Raw genomic sequence first — 18,449 nt, 5'->3', positions numbered from 1 at the left:
TAACTCAATGTAACTGCACTGTGTAATGAATTGACTTGTACGATCGGCATGCAAGACAAGTTTTTCACTGTCCCTCGGTACAAGTGACAATAATTAACCAATACCAAATTACAGGCAGTGAAGTACATTACAAAGCAGAGTTACTGTTCTGGTTAAAAAAAACAATAAGTGCGCATGATCACTTGCTAACATAGATCTAGCGAACATTAAGTATTGCTGAGCCCAGCTGGAAACTCTGATAACAAGCGTCATGCCCCTCCGTAAACAACAGATTAACTATTCAATTAAGGCAATTTTAACCCACATATCAAAAGAAAATACTGATAATGAATGAAATGATGCATCTAACTTGCAGGCAGCACAGCCACTTAGTAAAATGACTGCAAAATAAATGCACTGATCAGCAATGCCACGCAATAGTCACAAGCTTTGTTTTTAAAAAGTTACTGAGTTTAATCATGGGATGACTTTCAGTATTACCATGAGTGAACAAGAAAAAAAATCCCTTTTACAGAGAAGACCACCTGATATTCTGCTTGGATAGCCTATGGTAGAAACATTGAATTTTCCAATTTAAGGTAACACACTCACCTTCCCCCTCCCCCCCACCCTACCTCCACACACACACACACACCCACCCCATCACCACCACCCCCCACCCCACCCACCCATGTTCTCTCTCCCTGCGTTCACTTCCCAATTTGTCCATCACCCACACATCTATCCACCTGGGTTTCTTCTCCCTTGGCCCACCCTCCCGATTCCCGCCGCCCAACCACATCTGGTTCCATTCAACACCTTCCAGCCTCTCCCTCTACATTTCCCCCTCCCCGGCTCCATCTGCCTATGTTTTTTGTTCCTTATCCGTTTCCACCTATCACCCACCAGCCTGTCTCAGAGCTCCCCCCTTCCCAACCTAGATCCATCTGCCACCGCACCTGGTTCCACCTACCTGCCCCTGCCTACCTCACCCCTCCCTCTCACCTCTTTATACCGGCCAGCCAGCTCCCCTCTACACTCTCAGTCCTGATGCAGGGTCACAGTCAGAATCATCATCCATCCCTCCCCCCCCTCACAGATGCTGCTCGAGCCGCTGAGTTCCTCCAGCAGTTTGTTTTATTTGCTCCATATTCCAGCAGCTGCAATCTCTTGCTCTTGCATGGCATCAGATCCCAGGTGACCCAAGTTCCTCTTAGGGAATCAATAAGAGCAAAAACAACCTCAAACCATAACCAATTCTCCTGGTCAACACAAGTTAGTCGGCAAAAAACATTTAAAATTTAAGACAGAGTCAGGGAGTAAAAGGTGGGAACAATCACATTTAAAAGATATTCGGACAGGTACATGGATAGGAAAAGTTTATGGGTCAAACACAAGCAAATGGGTCTAGCTCGTAGACAACTTGGTCAGCACAGACTATGCTGTATAACTCTTACGACTCAATGAACGTGAAAACAGACCCTTCAGCCCAACTCGTCCACGCTGACCAAGTTGCCTTCCTGAGCTAGCAACAAACAAAATGCTGGAGGAACTCAGTGGGTCAGGCAGCACCCGTGGAGGGAAACAGGTAGTGTTTCAGGCCAAGAGACTCCATCTCGACTGATGACCTGAAACGCTGACTGTTTCCCTCCGCAGATGCTGCCCTCTCCAGAGTTCCTCCAGCACATTGTTCATCGCTCCAAATTCCAGCATCTCTTGTATCCCCTTCCTGAGCTTGTCCCATTTGCCTACATTTAGCCCATCTCTCTCTAAACCTTTCCTATCCATGTACCCGTCTGTCTTTTAAACCTTGTTAATGTACCCACCTCTGGCAGCTCGTTCCACATACCCACCCACCCTCTGAAGAAGTTGCCCCTCAGGTCCCCTCTCACCTTAAACCTGTGCCCTCTAGTTTTAGACATCCCTACACCAGGGTAAAGACTGGACCATCCACCATATCTGCACCCCTCCTGACTTTATACATCTCAATAAGACAGTGACCATCTCCCCTGTCGGTGGCCCTCACGAACCACCTGTTGAGACACTGTGCAGAATGCAACTGGAATCCAATTTCAAAAGTTCTGCAGCTTTGTTACTACTTTATGAAGAATTATACTGGCAATAAACCGTGGTAACGACGCGAGCAGCCCAGACCTGAACCCCTGGCCCCACAGCCATTCTCCTCCTGGGCCCCGGGTCCCCCTCCGGCCCCCCTCAGGGTCCTGGGTCCCCTCCGACCGCCCCCCTTCCCTCAGGGTCCAGAGTCACTCCAACCTTCCCCCATCAGGGCCCCGGGACCCTTCCCTCCCCTCCCCTCCCCACCCCACCCCCTCAGGGCCCCGGGACCCTCCCCTCCACACCCCCTCAGGGCCCCGGGACCCTCCCCTCCCCCCACCCCAGGGCCCCGGGACCCTCCCCTCCACCCCCACCCCAGGGCACCGGGACCCTCCCCCCACCCCCACCCCAGGGCCCCGGGACCCTCCCCCCCCCCCCACCCCAGGGCCCCGGGACCCTCCCCCCACCCCAGGGCCCCGGGACCCTCTCCTCCCAACCCCCTCAGGGCCCCAGAACCCTCCCCAACCCCCTCAGGGCCCCGGGACCCTCCGCTCCCCTCCCCTCCCCACCCCACCCCCTCAGGGCCCCGGGACCCTCCCCTCCCCCCCCCCCCGGGCCCCGGGATCCTCCCCCCCCCCCTCCGGACCCCGGGATCCTCCCCCCCCCCCCCGGGCCCCGGGATCCTCCCCCCCCCCCTCCGGACCCCGGGATCCTCCCCCCCCCCCCCCTCCGGACCCCGGGATCCTCCCCCCCCCCCCTCCGGACCCCGGGATCCTCCCCCCCCCCCCCCTCCGGACCCCGGGAATCCCCTCCTCCTCCTCCTCCTCCTCCCCTCGGAGCCCCGGGAGCCCCCCCCCGCCCTCCTTCTCCGGGCCCCGGGTCCCCCCCCCCGATCCCCACCTTGTGCCGCCCCGGGGAGGGGAGACTCACCTCCAGCTGGTTCTGCCCGGATAACGGCCGGCAGAGGCCGGGGTCGCGGCACGGGCAGCCGGGCACCGGGGACACCAGGACGGGCGGGGAGGTGGCGGAGCCGCAGGCCGCCCACAGGCAGAGCAGCGGCAGGGAGAGGCCCGAAGATCGGGCCCAGGCCCGGGGTCCGCGGCCCATGGCGGCGCGCTGGTCGCGGCTAAGCGCGGAGATGGCCCCGCCCCCGGCTTTGGCCCCGCCCACAGGCAGAGGCCCCGCCCCCCGGCCGCGGCCACGCCCCCGGCTTTTGCCCCGCCCACAGGCAGGGGCCCCGCCCACAGCCAGGGAACCCCGCCTGTGGTCCCGCCCACTGTTACAGGCTCCGCCCACAGAGGTCCCATCCCCAGGCAGAGGCTCCGCCCACATCCAGAGGCCCCGCCTCCCTCCCGTGGCCCCGCCCACAGCCGGAGGCCCCCCCCCCTCTCTCGCCCTTGGCCACCTCCCACAATCAGAGCCCCCGCCTCCTGCCCGTGGCCCCGCCCACAGTCAGTCCCCGCCCACAACACATGGCCCTGCCTCGTGACCGTGACCCCGCCCATAGTCAGGCCACGCCCACAACCCATGGCCCCACCTCCCATCATTGGCTCCTCCCACAGCCGTGGTTCTGTGCCCACTAGTGGCCCCGTGCCCACTAGTGGCCCCGCCCTCAGTCCATGGCCCCGCTCCAATCTTTGAAACTGCCTTTGATCTGCGTCCCACATCCAGTCCTTGAACCTGCCCTTCATTAGTGGCCTTGTCACAGTCTGTGGACCCTCCTCTAGTCCTTTTATTTGCCCTCAGTCAGTCCCACCTCCAATCTTTGATCCCCCTTTACACAGGTTCAAGGAGGAGATATCTGTCTATCTCCTCCTTGAACACCCCCACTGATCTGGCCTCCACTGCTGTGCGTGGCAAGGAGTTCCACAATTTCACCACCCTCTGGCTAAAGAAATTTCTCCTCATCTCTGTCTTGAAACTGTACCCTCTAATTCTAAGATTGTGCCCTCTGTCCTGGACTCGCCCACCAAGGGAAACAGCCTAGCCACATCTACTCTATCCTTACCTGTCAACATTTTAAATGTCGCTACGAGGTCCCCTCTCATCCTTCTGTACTCCAGCGAGTACAGTCCAAGAGCCGACAAACGCTCATCATACGTAAGCCCTTTCATTCCCGGAATCATTCTCGTAAATCTCCTCTGAACCCTCTCCAACGTCAGCACATCCTTCCTAAGATGTGGGGCCCAAAACTGCGCACAGTATTCCAAATGAGGCCTCACTAGTGCCCCGTAGAGCCTCATCAACACTTCCTTACTTTTATACACTATACCTCTCGAAATGAATGCCAACACAGCATTCGCTTTCCTAACCGCCGATCCAACCTGGTGGTTAACTTTTAAGGTATCTTGTACGAGTACCCCCAAGTCCCTTTGTACTACCGTACTTTCAATCTTCTCTCCTTCTAGATAATAATCTACCCGCTTATTTCTACTTCCAAAGTGTACAACTGCACATTTCTCAACATTGAATCTCATCTGCCATTTCCTTGCCCATTCTCCTAAACTGTCTAGGTCCCTCTGCATCCTTTCTATTTCCTCTATGCTCCCTACTCCTCCCCCTATCTTGGTGTCATCCGCAAACTTAGCCACACAACCATTTATTCCATCATCCAAATCATTGATGTACAAGGTAAAAAGGAACGGCCCCAACACCGACCCCTGCGGCACACCACTAGTAACCGGTAACCAACCAGAACGAGATCCTTTTATTCCCACCCTTTGCTTCCTGCCAACCAGCCAATGCTCCACCCATTCTGCTATCCTACCCATAATTCCATGACCTCTCATCTTATTAATCAGTCTCTTGTGAGGCACCTTATCGAAGGCCTTTTGAAAGTCTAAATACACAACGTCTACCGCCTCTCCCTTATCCACCCTACCTGTGATTTCTTCAAAAAAACTCCAATAGGTTGGTCAGACAGGACCTCCCCTTCACAAAACCATGTTGACTAGCTCCAATCTTGCCTTGCGCCTCTAGGTATTCGGTAACCTCCTCCTTGAGGATAGATTCCAATAATTTTCCCACCACTGACGTCAGACTAATAGGTCTGTAATTGCCTTTGTGCTGCCTCCCACCTTTCTTATACAACGGAACTACATTTGCTACCCTCCAGTCCTCCGGAAATCCAATCCTTGTACCTGCCCTCAGTTGGTGGCCCTGCCCCAAAGTGTGGACCTACCTCCAATCATTGGACCTCAATGACTCCGCCCAGAATCCACGGCCACAGCCCCAATCCTTGGACATGCCCTTAATCCATGGCTCCTCCACAATCTGTGGATCCTCCCTGAATCTGTGGGCCTTCCCTTAATCTGGAGCCCCATCATCAACCAGTGGGCTTGCTCCAACCTGTGATCTGGCCTCCAATCTGTGGCCCTTCTCCCAATCTGTGGTCCACCTCCAATCTGTAGCCCCTCCCTCAACCCCTACCCCTGCCTTCAATCTATAGGTTACCATCGCAATTCGGTCCTTCCATCAAACAATAAGGACATCTCTAGTGTGTGGTTTATCTCCAATCTATGATCCCACTGCCAATCTGTAAACCCACCTTAAATATAACCCCACAAAACATTTTGTTGCCTGGTCCCTAATGCCTTCTTACTTAGAAGCACAACATTTCTGATATTCTTCACACTTTCCATTTCCCTGGTCCCATCCGGCTCATCTTTACCATGGATATGCAATCCCCCTACACCTCCATCCAACACTAGGATGCCCAGAGGGCTTTCAGTTCTCTCCTTGAACAGAGGCCCAACCAGTTCCCCTCCAACACACTCATCTGCCTGTCTGAACACAAACTTAATTGAACAGCTTCTTCTCCAACTCCATTCACTTCCTCTCAATCAAAGGTGTAGCTATGGGAACTTGCATGACCCCAAGCTATGCATGGAATGCACGGAAAAGTCCTTAGAGTCACAGACTGGATAAATACACTGGAGAAAGAGCAGAGGAGATTCACCAGGATGTTGCCTGGATTGGAGGGTTTTAGTTATGGGGAGAGATTGGATTGAGTTACAGAATCTTACAGCACAAAACAGGAGAACAAAGAAATGCTGGACAAACTGAATAGGTATTTTGCATCAGTCTTCACTGTGGAAGACACCAGCAACATGCCAGAAATTTGAGAGAGTCAGGGAGCAGAAGTGAATGTAGTCACTATTACTAAGGAAAAGATGCTTGGGAAGTTGAAGGGTCTGAAGATAGATAACTCACCTGGATCGGATGGACTACACCCCAGGGATCTGAAAGAGGTAGCTGAAGAGATTGTGGATTAGTAGTGATCTTTCAAGAATCACTAAATTCAGGAATGGTTCTGGAGGACTGGAAAATCGCAAATGTCTCTCCACTCTTTAAGAAGGGAGGGAGGCAAAAGAGAGGAAATTATAGGCTAGTTAGCCTGACTTCAGTGGTTGGTAAGATGTTAGAGTCCATTATTAAGGATGAGGTTTCAGGGTCCTTGGAAGCTCATGATAAAATAGGCTGAAGTCAGCATGGTTTCCTTAAGGGGAGATCTTGCCTGACAAATCTGTTGGAATTCTTTGAGGAAGTAACAGGCAGGATAGGCAAAGGAGAGTCAGTGGATGTTGTTTACTTGGATTTTTAGAAGGCCACACATGAGGCTGCTAAACAAGATAGGAGCCTGGTATTACAGGAAAGGTACTAGAATGGATAAAAGACTAGCTGACTGGCAGAAGGCAAAGAGTGGGACTAAAGGGGGCCTTTTCTGGTTGGCTGCTGGTGACTAGTGGTGTTCCACAGGGGTCGGTGTTGGGTCCGCTACTTTTCACGTTATATGTTAATGATTTTGATGATGGAATGGAGGGCTTTGTGGCCATGTCTACGGATGATACAAAGATAGGTGGAGGGGCAGGTAGTGTTGAGGAAGCAGGGAGTCTGCAGAAGGACTTGGACAGGTTGGGAGAATGGGCAAAGAAGTGGCAGATGGAACACAGTGTAGGGAAGCGTACGGTCACGCACTTTGGTAGAAGGAATAAAGGCGTAGACTATTTCCTAAACTGGGAGCGAGTTCAGAAATCGGAGATGCAAAGGGACTTGGGAGTCCTGGTGTAGGATTCCATAAAGATTAACTTGCAGGTTGAGTCGGTAGTAAGGAAGGCAAATGCAATGTTAGCATTCATTTCGAAAGGACTAGAATATAAAAGCAAGGATGTAATGCTGAGCCTGTATAAGCTGTTGGTCAGACCACATTTGGAGTATTGTGAGCAGTTTTGAGCCCCATATCCAAGGAAGGGTGTGCTGGCATTGGAGAGGGTCCAAATCAGTTTTACAAGAATGATCCTGGGGATGAAAGGGTTAACTCTGAGAAGAGTTTGATGACTCTGGGCCTGTACTTGCTGGAGTTCAGAAGGATGATGGGGGGATCTCATTGAAACCTACCAAATATTGAAAGGCCTGAATAGAGTAGATGTGGAAGGATGTTTCCAGCAGTGGGAGAGTCTGGGACCAGAGGGCACAGCTTCAAAATAGAAGGACGTCCCTTTAGAACAGAGAAGAGGAGGAATTTCTTTTGCCAGATAGTGGTGAATCTGTGGAAATCATTGCCACAGACGGCTGTGGAGGCCAAGTCACTGGGTGTATTTAAAGTGGAGGTTGATAGGTTCTTGATTAGTGAGGGTGTCAAAGGTTACGGGAAGAAGGCAGGAGAATGGGGTTGAGAGGGAAAAATAAATCAGCCATGATCGAATGGTGGAGCAGACTCGATGGGCCGAATGGCCCAATTCTGCTCCTGTGTCTTATGGAAACAGGCCCTTTGGCTCAACTGGTCCATGCCGACCTAGATTCCCATCTAAGCCAGTCCCGTTTGCCCACGTTTGGCCCATATCCCTCTAAACCTTTCCTACCCATGTACCTGTCCAGGTGCCTTTTAAATGTTGTTGATGTACCCGCCTCACCCACTTCCTCTGGCAAGGCTGGGCTTGTTTTCCCTGGAGTGAAGGAGGCTGAGGAACCTGATAGAGGTGTATAAAATTAAAAGTGGCATGGATAACGTACACAGAATCTTTTTCCCATGGTAGGGGTACCATACACAAGAGGGCACGAGTTTAAGATGAGAGGAAGGGGATCTGAGCAGAAAGTTTCATTACACAGAGAGTGATGGATCTCTGAGACACACTGCCAGTGGAGGTGGGGGAGTCAGACACAATCACTACATTTGAGAGACATTTATACAGACATTTAAATAGGAAAGGCATAGAAGGATGTGAATCTAATGCAGGCAAAGTGGATTACAGTAGAATGTCAGAGAGTGGTGGGCCAAAGGGCCTGTTCCTGTGCTGTATGACACCTGGAGGAAACCCATGTGTCCACAAGGAGAACGTGAAACCTCCACATGACTTGTCTGTTGCATTGATCCCATGACTTGAGCACAGAAGAAAGGGGGTAGTACAATGTTGGAAGTGCCCTCTTTCGGATGAAACTTTAGCCTGAGCCCTCATCTACTCTTCCCTGCAAAAATGAAAGCTCACGTGGCACTACTTCGAAGAAGAACGGAGGATTTCTCCCAACGTCCTGCCTAATATTTAACCCTCAGTCAAGGGCTCGACATTATCTGCTAATTATCATGTAGTGGGGGTGGCTATCCTGTTTCCTCCAGAGACTACACGTCAATTATAAGATAAGATATATTTATTAGTCACGTGTACACTGAAACACACAGTGAAATGTGTCTTTTTGCATTACTGAGAATGTGCTGGGGGCAGCCCGCAAGTGTCACCACGCTTCCAGCACCAACATAGCATGCCCACAACTTCCTAACCCGTACGTCTTTAGAATGTGGGAGGAAACCAGAGCACCCAGAGGAAACCCACGCAGACACGGGGAGAACGTACAAACTCCTTACAGACAGCGGCCGGAATTGAACCCGGGTCGCTGGAGCTGTACTAGCGTTACGCTAACCACTACTCTACCGTGCTGCCCATTTCATTTCCTTGGTTGCAATAAGCCTCAGAGCTTTTGTAAACAATATATAAGTTATTACATTATTGCAATTTTTTTCCATCTTCTTGCAGTTCCCATCGGGCAGGAGGTACAGAAGCCTGAAGTCCCCACACCACCAGGTTCAGGAACAGTTACTTCCCTTCAACCATTCGGTTCTTGAACCAACCGGCACAACCCTAATCACTACAGTTTAGCAACACTGTGACCATTTTGATCACTTTGCACTAAAATGGACTTTTTTGTTCTAATTGTGTTCTTTCTTGTAAAAATTGTGCATAATTTGTTTTTCTTGTGAATGCAGCTTATCTGATGCTCTGTGCCTGTGATGCTGCCGCAAGTAAGTTTTTCATTGCACCTGTGCACACATGGACTTGTGCAGATGACAATAAACTCGACTTTGACTTTGACTTTGGTTTCCTTTCTGAAACATGAGAGCAACTTCAGCTTAAGCAGTTACTGACATAATACCGCAAGTGACTGTCTATTCATAGCTACAAAAATGATTCACAAACCTTTGTGCTATTGCTGAGAGAGCCTTTATTTGTGGATTTGAAAGGACAATTCAAAGTGTTAAATTTAGTATACAGTTAGTTCTTTTACATCAGTCAGCATTCCTAAATTACTCCAATATTATAAAAGAATAAGAAGCTCATGTATGTATTCCTGATTATCCTTGAAGATAGGGTAGCTGTACACCTTTATTATTCCGTACACTTGCACAAACAATCGGTGTGGGAATCCATACCATGACTGATGTCCACAGACTTCCTACTGAAGATTGAAGTGTCAGTCACAGTGAAATCTGTCAATAGAGAGATAAGTGATTAATAGCAGAACCCACAGAAAGAGTTTTTGATATATTTGAGAAAAGTTTCCTTTTCATTATAATCAATGCGATATTCATCAATGTAAACATGAAAAGGAACAGAAACTAATGAATAGCTAATGAACTATTGTGTACATAGACTTTTAAATATGAAACATACAAAATGCAATGCATTTAAAATGAGTTCATATTACTACCTATAACTATTGAGGTAATATCTCTTACAAATTTCTATAAGTGTACAGTGGAGAGCATTCTGACTGTTTGTATCACTGCCTGGTATGGAGGCTCCAGTGCACAGGATCGTAAGGGGCTACAGAGGGTTGTGGGCTACAGAGGGTTGTAGACTCAGCCAGCTCCATCATGGATACAACCCTCCCCACCATCGAGGACATCTTCAAGAGGAGGTGCCTCAAGAAGGTGGCATCCATCACTAAGGACCCTCACCATCTGGGACATGCCCTCTTCTTGTTACTACCATCGGGGAGGAGGTACAGATGCCTGAAGACCCACACTCAATGATTCGGGAACAGCTTCTTCCCCTCCGCCATCAGATTTCTGAACAGTCCATGAACCCGTGAACACTGCCTCGTTATTCCTTTTTTTTTGCACTATTTATTTATTTTTGTATTTATAGTAATTTTATTTCTTTGCTCTGTACTGCTGCTGCAAAACAACACATTTCATAGAATCATAGAATCATAGAACAGTACAGCACAATACAGGCCCTTCGGCCCACAATGTTGTGCCGACCTTTAAACCTCACCTAAAACAATCTAACCCCTTCTTCCCACATATCCCTCTATTTTAAATTCCTCCATGTGCTTATCTAGCAATCTCTTGAATTATACGTCATATAAGTCATTGCACCTTATTGTCTGTCTGCACTGCACTTTCTCTGTAGCTGTAACACTTTATTCTGTATTCTGTTATTGTTTTACTCTGTACTACCTCAATGCACTGTGTAATGAATTGATCTGTATGAACGGTATGCAAGACAAGTTTTTCAATGTACCTCGGTACATGTGACAATAATAAACCAATATACCAAAATTTCAATGACAATAAATCTGATTCTGATTCTCAGTATGAAATTGTGAGTCAAGGATTGTCAATGAAACATTTTGCTTCATTATTAGTTAATAATGGGATTACGTGGTCCCTTCTAGGCTTTTCATACACTTGGTCATCGTTTAGAAAAGATTTTACATTGTATCACTGTAAAGTGAATCTTCTAACATTGTAATGAGCTTGATCTTCTACACTATAAATAAGCTGAGGAACAGATGTGGGTCGTGTGGACTTTCTCTGTCAGTTGTGTGGACTTACTGGATGGTACACAGTGGAAGTTGACAGTGCGAGACCGTGTTTCCATTGGTGTGCATCGTGCCAGGCACCGTTGCACTGTTTCAACTGAATAGCATCTGGATGCCTGTCCTTCAAAATTAACGACCTTTCCTAGTTCCACAAATTCTTGTCTTACTCGGCAATCTGAAATTCAACAGAGTGTGCTTTATTGTAGCAGGGACAATGTGGGTAAGATAATGCTTCCGTGAACATGATTTACACTGAGGTAGACCTTCTTACCATCCTTGCAGGAGGTTCCTGAACACAACCAGGACTCAAAAAGCTGCTCCACATCTCTGGCCTCTTCCTGGTTGGGCATGGTCAACTTTCTCTCACCGTTATTAAGGCCACAAAGTCCGCATGTCTTCCCCATCATCTGGTCAAGGATGATCTTCACACAAAGGCAAAGTTATTAGAACAGTTGAACTACAAAGTTACATTGAAAATTTTAATCAGTTAATAAGCATGAGATACCTGGACTTTGTCTCCATCAAAGTACAACTTTTCAATATTGATTGATGGGACTTGCAGAATAATTCCTGTCCCATTCCATTGAATGGTTAAAATATCTAGACAACAAACAGCCATTTGTTCAAAATGATGAAACGAGACTTTATACATATGGATTATAATAAACTTGTAAGAGAGAAAGAGCTTTGAAGCTTACGGAATGGTGGCAAATCAACAGTGTATGGATTGAACTACATAATGAGTATGATATGAAAGTGTGACCTGATGTAGCAGCACCTGGTGACTAGCAATTTAAGTTTGTGTAATTGCAAAGAAACTGCTCAGAAGAGAGGTATATTGATTACATTGACATTGATTAAAGGGTATGCAATACACAAAAGCATCTGCCAGATTACACTGTTGCTACTTGCAATAATTAGTCTCCATTAGAGTCATATGGTCATAGAGTCTTACAGCATGGAAACAGGCCTTTCAGCCCAACTGGTCTATGCCGACTGTGTTGCCCAGTGAGCTAGACCCATCTGTCCACATTTGGCCCATAGCCCTCTAAACCTCTCCTACCCATGGACTTATTTAGATGGCTTTTAATTGTTGCTGATGTGCCCGCCTCAACCACTATTTCTGGCAGTTCATTCCAATTACGCACCACCCTTTGTGTGAAGAAGCTGCCCCTGATGTCCCTTTTAAATCTCTCACCTCTGATCTTAAACCTATGCCCTCTTGTTTTTAGCACCCCCTCCCTGGGAAAAAGACTGTGTGCTTTCACCCTGTCCATACCCCTCATGATCTTATACACCTCTATCAGGTCTCCTCTCAATCTCCTACATCCCAGGGAATAAAGTCCTAGTCTACACAACCTCTCCTTGTAACTCAGGCCCCCAAGTCCAGGCAACATCCTGGTAAATCTTTTCTGCACTCTTTCTAGTTTAATAACATCTTTCCTATAACAGGGTGACCAAAACTGATTACTGTAACGGTAACCAAAACTATAACTAATTACCTAACTGAAAAATAATTCAGTCCAGGAGAAAGTAGTTACATTGTATTACATAAGGCAAAAGACCATGTTGAGTATGGTCATAGAGATCGAAGTATCTGTTAGAGATTCATAGAGTTATACAGCCTGGAAACAGGCCTGTCAGGCCAATTCATCCATGCCAACGAAGATGACCACTTACACTAAATGTAGAAGGTCACCAGCCTGAAAGGTTCCTTCTTTGCCTCCACAGATGATGTCTTATTTACTGAGTACTCCTAGCCTTTCCTCTTTTTCAGATTTTTATTATCTGCTTTATATTTTGGTTTTGTAAGAAAATATGATTTGGAGCAAAGCAACAAGTTTCTTTGTGCAATTTGCCATTCTAAAATGATGCCAGGATAAGATATAGGGCCATAGAGACATAGAGCAATACAATATGGATACAGCCCTTCGGCCCAACCATTCCATGCCAACCACAGTGCCCACCCAGCTAGTCCCAATTTCCTGCATTCGGCCCATAACACTCCAAGCCCCGCCCCTCCAAGTACCTATCCAAATGCTTCTTAAATGATACTGTTGTACCTGCCTCACCCACTTCCTCTGGCAGCTCGTTCCACATACTCACCACCCTCTGCGTGAAAAATATTAAAACAAACAACTCACAGTCTGAAACTTTTATTTGCTTGCTACCTGGTTAGTAATTCTGATAACTTAGCAGCACTCTGTGAAAGTGAAAAAGCATCTCAAGTGTAATTCAGTTACCAGAAACTCCTCAAACCTAGAAAGGTACTCACCTTGCAGATTCGGAATCGGTTGGTCCAGGGAATGTTCACCACCATTGACTAACATTTTAATTCTGCCCGACAAATAAATTGCATCAATGGTCCTGTTTTAAAGCAAACAAATTGTCTTGTTGGTAGTGGTGTAAGTGTTAGCATGAACAATGGTTCTCAAACTATATCATGTTTAAACTTGGAAAAAATTAGGAGCGGTACTGTTGATCCTTCGCTTAAATTTGAAGATATTTGGAGTCCATTTATTCAATATTTTCACATGGTGTAGATCCCCTTTCAATAACTTTCCAACTTGGAGGAACAGACTTGATGACATAATATTCCTCTGTTTCTACTGAGAAATTTTAGCCCAGTTTTGTTTTTGTTTTTTTTTGGTTTTTTTTAGTTTTTTTTGTTTAGTTAATATTGTTTACAATTTTTAAATTTTTAATTTTTTTTATTTAAATTTTATTTACAGCGTGGTAACAGGCCCTTCCGGCCCAATGAGTCCGCGCCACCCATTTTAAACCCAAATTAACCTAACCATACGTCTTTGGAATGTGAGAGGAAACCGGAGCACCCGGAGGAAACCCACGCAGACACGGGGAGAACGTACAAACTCCTTACAGACAGCGACGGGAATCGAACCCTGATTGCTGGCGCTGTAATAGCGTCGCGCTAACTGCTACGCTACCGTGCCACCCCTAATTTTTGATTTATTGATTTGGGTTTTTTTTTAATTTATGTAATAAATCTTTTTCTTTCCTTTCTTTTATATTATATTCATTTACTAAGAGATCATTGGATCTACAGATTTTTTTATATTTTTTTGTTCTTTATGATTATCCATTCTATGATTGTTATCCAGATCTCTTTGTATTACATGCATAAACATTGATGCTATATATCAATCTGTATTAATTTGAAAACTAATAAAAAGATTGAAAAAGAAAGAAAACATGAACAATGGAAAACTATGAATGTAAAATTTAGACTGTCAAACCATCTGCTAAAATATTCCACTTTTTCCATTAATCCAACAGATTAATTGGCCATAATCACTGATTCTAGTTTTTCTTCCACACTTATGTACAATTTAAAAATTCAATAAATTTAAATTAAATTCATTATGTCGCAACCATCATAATTGTTCCCATAGTCAGAACTTCTTTGAACACCAGTCCAGTAGCTGAACCACTATGCTATTGGAAGTTAGGAAGTTGTGGGCATGCTATGTTGGCGCCAGAAGCGTGGCGACACTTGCGGGCTGCCCCAGAACACTCTACACAAAAAGATGCATTTCACTGTGTGTTTCAACGTACATGTGACTAATAAAGATATCTTATCTTATCTTCTCTTGTACGCACTTGGACTGTTACCTGATAACCTAGTATATGTGTACTTGTGGATTCCTGTTGGGGGAGGACGGTAAGGAAGTAGTCAACAAATTAATGTTTTCACAGAATCATCAATGGCCCCACCTGACAACTTTTCTTGTGCTCTTCATTGATACCAATAGCCTGTCCTGGTCTAACCACATTGACGCCACAGCCAAGAAACCTCACCAGCACCTCTACAATCTACCTTGTTGTGACCTTGCACTTTATTGTCTGCCTGCACTGCACTTTCTCTGCAACTGTAACACTTTATTCTGCATTCTGTTATTGTTTTCCCTTGTACTATTTCAATGCACTGATGTGATGAAATGATCTGTATGGATGGCATGCAAAACAATGTTTTTCACTGTAGCTCGTACATGTGACAATAATAAACCAATTTACCAATTTACCGATAACTTTACTGAGAAACATCTGCTGACTTGTTAAAGATCGAGTTTAAAAGCCGCGAGGTAACGATGCAGCTTTACAAAACTCTGGTTAGGCCACACTTGGAGTACTGTGTCCAGTTATGGTCACCTCATTATAGGAAGGATGTGGAGGCGTTGGAAAGGGTGCAGAGGAGATTTACCAGGATGCTGCCTTGTTTAGAGAGTATGCATTATGAGGAAAGACTAAGGGAGCTAGGGCTTTACTCTTTGGAGAGAAGGAGGATGAGGGGAGACATGATAGAGGTGTACAAAATATTAAGAGGAATAGATAGAGTGGACAGCCAGCGCCTCTTTCCCAGGGCACCAATGCTCAATACAAGAGGGCATGGCTTTAAAGTAATGGGTGGGAAGTTCAAGGGGGATATCAGAGGAAGGTTTTTTGCCCAGAGAGTTTTTGGGGCATGGAATGCACTGCCTGGGGTGGTGGTGGAGGCTGATACGTTGGTCAAATTCAGGAGATTGTTAGATAAGCATATGGAGGAATTTAAAATAGAGGGATATGTGGGAGGAAGGGGTTAGGTAGTCTTAGGCAAGTTTTAAAGGTTGGCACAACATTGTGGGCTGAAGGGCCTGTATTGTACTGTACTGCACTATGTTCTATGCTCTATGTTCTACATTCTATCGTTCTATATTCTGACTTACGTATTTCTCAGTGACAGAATCAGTTTGATCGACTTCTTTGACTTATCACTTTCTGCACGCCTCAGCAACAACATAAACTTTGGCCGATCTGTACAGTCTTGGGTCAGGATATAGAAACAATCATTGGTGATCCGATGATCCAACTCCTTGCCGTCAAATGTCCTCACAGTGTCACTTTCAGCAGTGCATTCTCCTGTAGCAAAAGCAAAGAGCGTTACATTAGAACATAAGTAGAAGATGCCAGTTTGTCCTCTCACATCAATTCAACAAGATTATGTCAGACCTTACCCAAGGCTAATTTATTGTATTAACTACATATCTCTTGACTCCCTTCATAAAATTCTGGCTGCAGCTTTATAAAACTCTAGTTAGACCGCATCTACTAATGCACCAATGGTCAATACAAGAAGACATGGCTTTAAAGTAATGGGTGGGAAGCTCAAGGGAGATATCAGAGGGAGGTTTTTTACCTTGAGACTGGTTGGGGCATGGAATGCACTGCCTGGGGTGGTGGTGGAGGCAGGTACATTGGTCAAATCCAAGAGATTGTTAGATAAGCATATGGAGGGATTTAAAATAGAGGGATATGTGGGGGGAAGGGGTTAGATAGTCTTAGGAGAGGTTTAAAGGTCAGCACAACATTGTGGGCCGAAGGGCCTGTATTGTGCTGTACTGTTCTATGGTTCTATGGTTTTATGGTTCTATCTGGAGTATTGCATTCAGTCCTGGTCACCCCACTATAGGAAGGGTGTAGAGGCTTTGGTGAGGGTGCAGAAGAGGTTCACCAGGATGCTGCCTGGATTAGAGGGCATGTGCTATAAGAAGAGGTTGGACAACCAGTCCAACAGCATCCTATCTGCAGATGCATCACGGCTTGGTACGGCAACTGCTCTGCCTGAGACTTCAAGAAACCACAGAGAGTTGTGGACACAGCCCAAAGCGTCACAGAAACCAGCCTCCCCTCCATGGACTCTCGCTGCCCTGGTGAAGTAGCCAGCATAATCAAAGACCCCACCCACCTGGGTCATTCTCTCTTCTCCCCCCTCCCATCAGGCAGAAGATACAAAAGCCTGAAAGCACGTACCACCAGGCTCAAGGACAGCTTCTATCCCGCTGTTATAAGACTATTTGAACGGTTCCCTTATACGATGAGATGGACTCTTGATCTCACAATCTACCTTGTTATGAACTTGCACCTTATTGTCTACCTGCAATGCACTTCCCTGTAGCTGTGACACTTTACTCTGTATTCTGTTATTGGTTTGACCTGTACTACCTCAATGCACTCTGTACTAACTCAATGTAACTGCACTGTGTAATGAATTGACCTGTACGATCGGTATGCAAGACAAGTTTTTCACTGTACCTCGGTACAAATGACAATAATAAACCAATACCAATACCAACATCATGGGTTGAAGGGACCGCTCCTGTAGGTTTCTAAGTTCTATATCCCCCCAACTCCATCCCGCAACAAAAATATTTCCAATCTAATTAACTTTTTGGCAATGTTGAAGCCTGGAAGACATCTCAATGAATCACAGACTTCAATATTATATTTAAACAGGGTTTATAACAAGGAAGTCCATACTTTAACTTAAGTTTACTTGTGTAACACACTGCCTTTGTAACGGATATTGGACACATAAGCAACTACGGACTTGTTCACTTATAATTCTACTGGTTGTAATTTTAGCAGAGGTTCTAATCTGTTGAAAAGAAATTGCTTAACATTTGTTTTCTACCTACTGTAATTCCCCCTGGGGTTACAAGAGACTGCAGATGCTGGAATCTGGAGCAACAAACGATCTCTAGTTTCAGGTAACCTGCTCTCCCTTCTGTCCCCTTTCTTTCTTTCTCCTCCTGATCGACCTATACCCACCCCACCCACCCCCAGCCCCCATCATCCTGCTTCTTTCCCCCCCCTCCACCCAGCCCGTCTGCCCATCACCCACACATTCCTCCCATTAGTTCCTCTCCCCCCCACTGTGCCCACCTGCCCTCCCCACCTCCCCTATTTGGTTCCATGCCCCACCTTCCTTTCTATCATCCACAGCCCTTCTTTGCCTCTGAATCTCTCCCTTCCTCCGTCTACCTATCACCCCTCCGCACCAACTCTTGACCCTCACCAACTTTTACCGATGCACCACAGAAAGCATCCTATCTGGATGTATCACGGCTTGGTACGGCAACTGCTCTGCCCAGGACCGCAAGAAACTGCAGAGAGTTGTGGACACAGCCCAGCGCATCACGGACACCAGCCTCCCCTCCTTGGAATCTGTCTTTACCTCTCACTGCCTTGGTGAAGCAGCCAGCATAGTCAAAGACCCCACCCACCCGGGTCATTCTCTCTTCTCTCCTCTTCCATCAGGTAGAAGATACAGGAGCCTGAGGACACATACCACCAGACTTAGGGACAGCTTCTACCCCACTGTGATAAGACTATTGAACGGTTCCTTTATACAACAAGATGGACTATGACCTCACGACCTACCTTATTGTGACCTTGCACCTTATTGCACTGCACTTTCTCTGTAGCTGTGACTCTTTACTCTGTACTGTTATTGTTTTTACCTGTACTACCTCAATGCA

General features: G+C 46.7%; 2 protein-coding genes across 2 annotated transcripts in view; both read right to left on the bottom strand.

Moving 5' to 3' along the window:
- The window catches only part of LOC127568533 (di-N-acetylchitobiase-like), a 30,734-nt gene extending 27,521 nt beyond the window's left edge, over positions 1-3,213 (bottom strand). Inside the window, exon 1 of the mRNA XM_052012394.1 lies at positions 2,965-3,213. Within this exon, the coding sequence (XP_051868354.1) occupies positions 2,965-3,141 (177 nt within the window). The 5' untranslated portion in view covers positions 3,142-3,213. The remainder of the gene's footprint in view (positions 1-2,964) is intronic.
- Positions 3,214-9,692: 6,479 nt separating this feature from the next.
- LOC127568906 (vitellogenin-like) overlaps positions 9,693-18,449 on the bottom strand; it is a 42,039-nt gene continuing 33,282 nt past the window's right edge. Inside the window, 6 exon segments of the mRNA XM_052013162.1 lie at positions 9,693-9,793; positions 11,147-11,308; positions 11,405-11,555; positions 11,639-11,733; positions 13,409-13,500; positions 15,858-16,050. Coding sequence (XP_051869122.1) covers positions 9,693-9,793; positions 11,147-11,308; positions 11,405-11,555; positions 11,639-11,733; positions 13,409-13,500; positions 15,858-16,050 — 794 coding nt within the window.

Source organism: Pristis pectinata, chromosome 3 (assembly GCF_009764475.1).
Source record: "Pristis pectinata isolate sPriPec2 chromosome 3, sPriPec2.1.pri, whole genome shotgun sequence".
NCBI classification, from domain to species: domain Eukaryota; kingdom Metazoa; phylum Chordata; class Chondrichthyes; order Rhinopristiformes; family Pristidae; genus Pristis; species Pristis pectinata.
The sequence above is the reverse complement of the archived record's forward strand: the minus strand, read 5'-3'. Positions and strand labels throughout refer to the sequence as shown.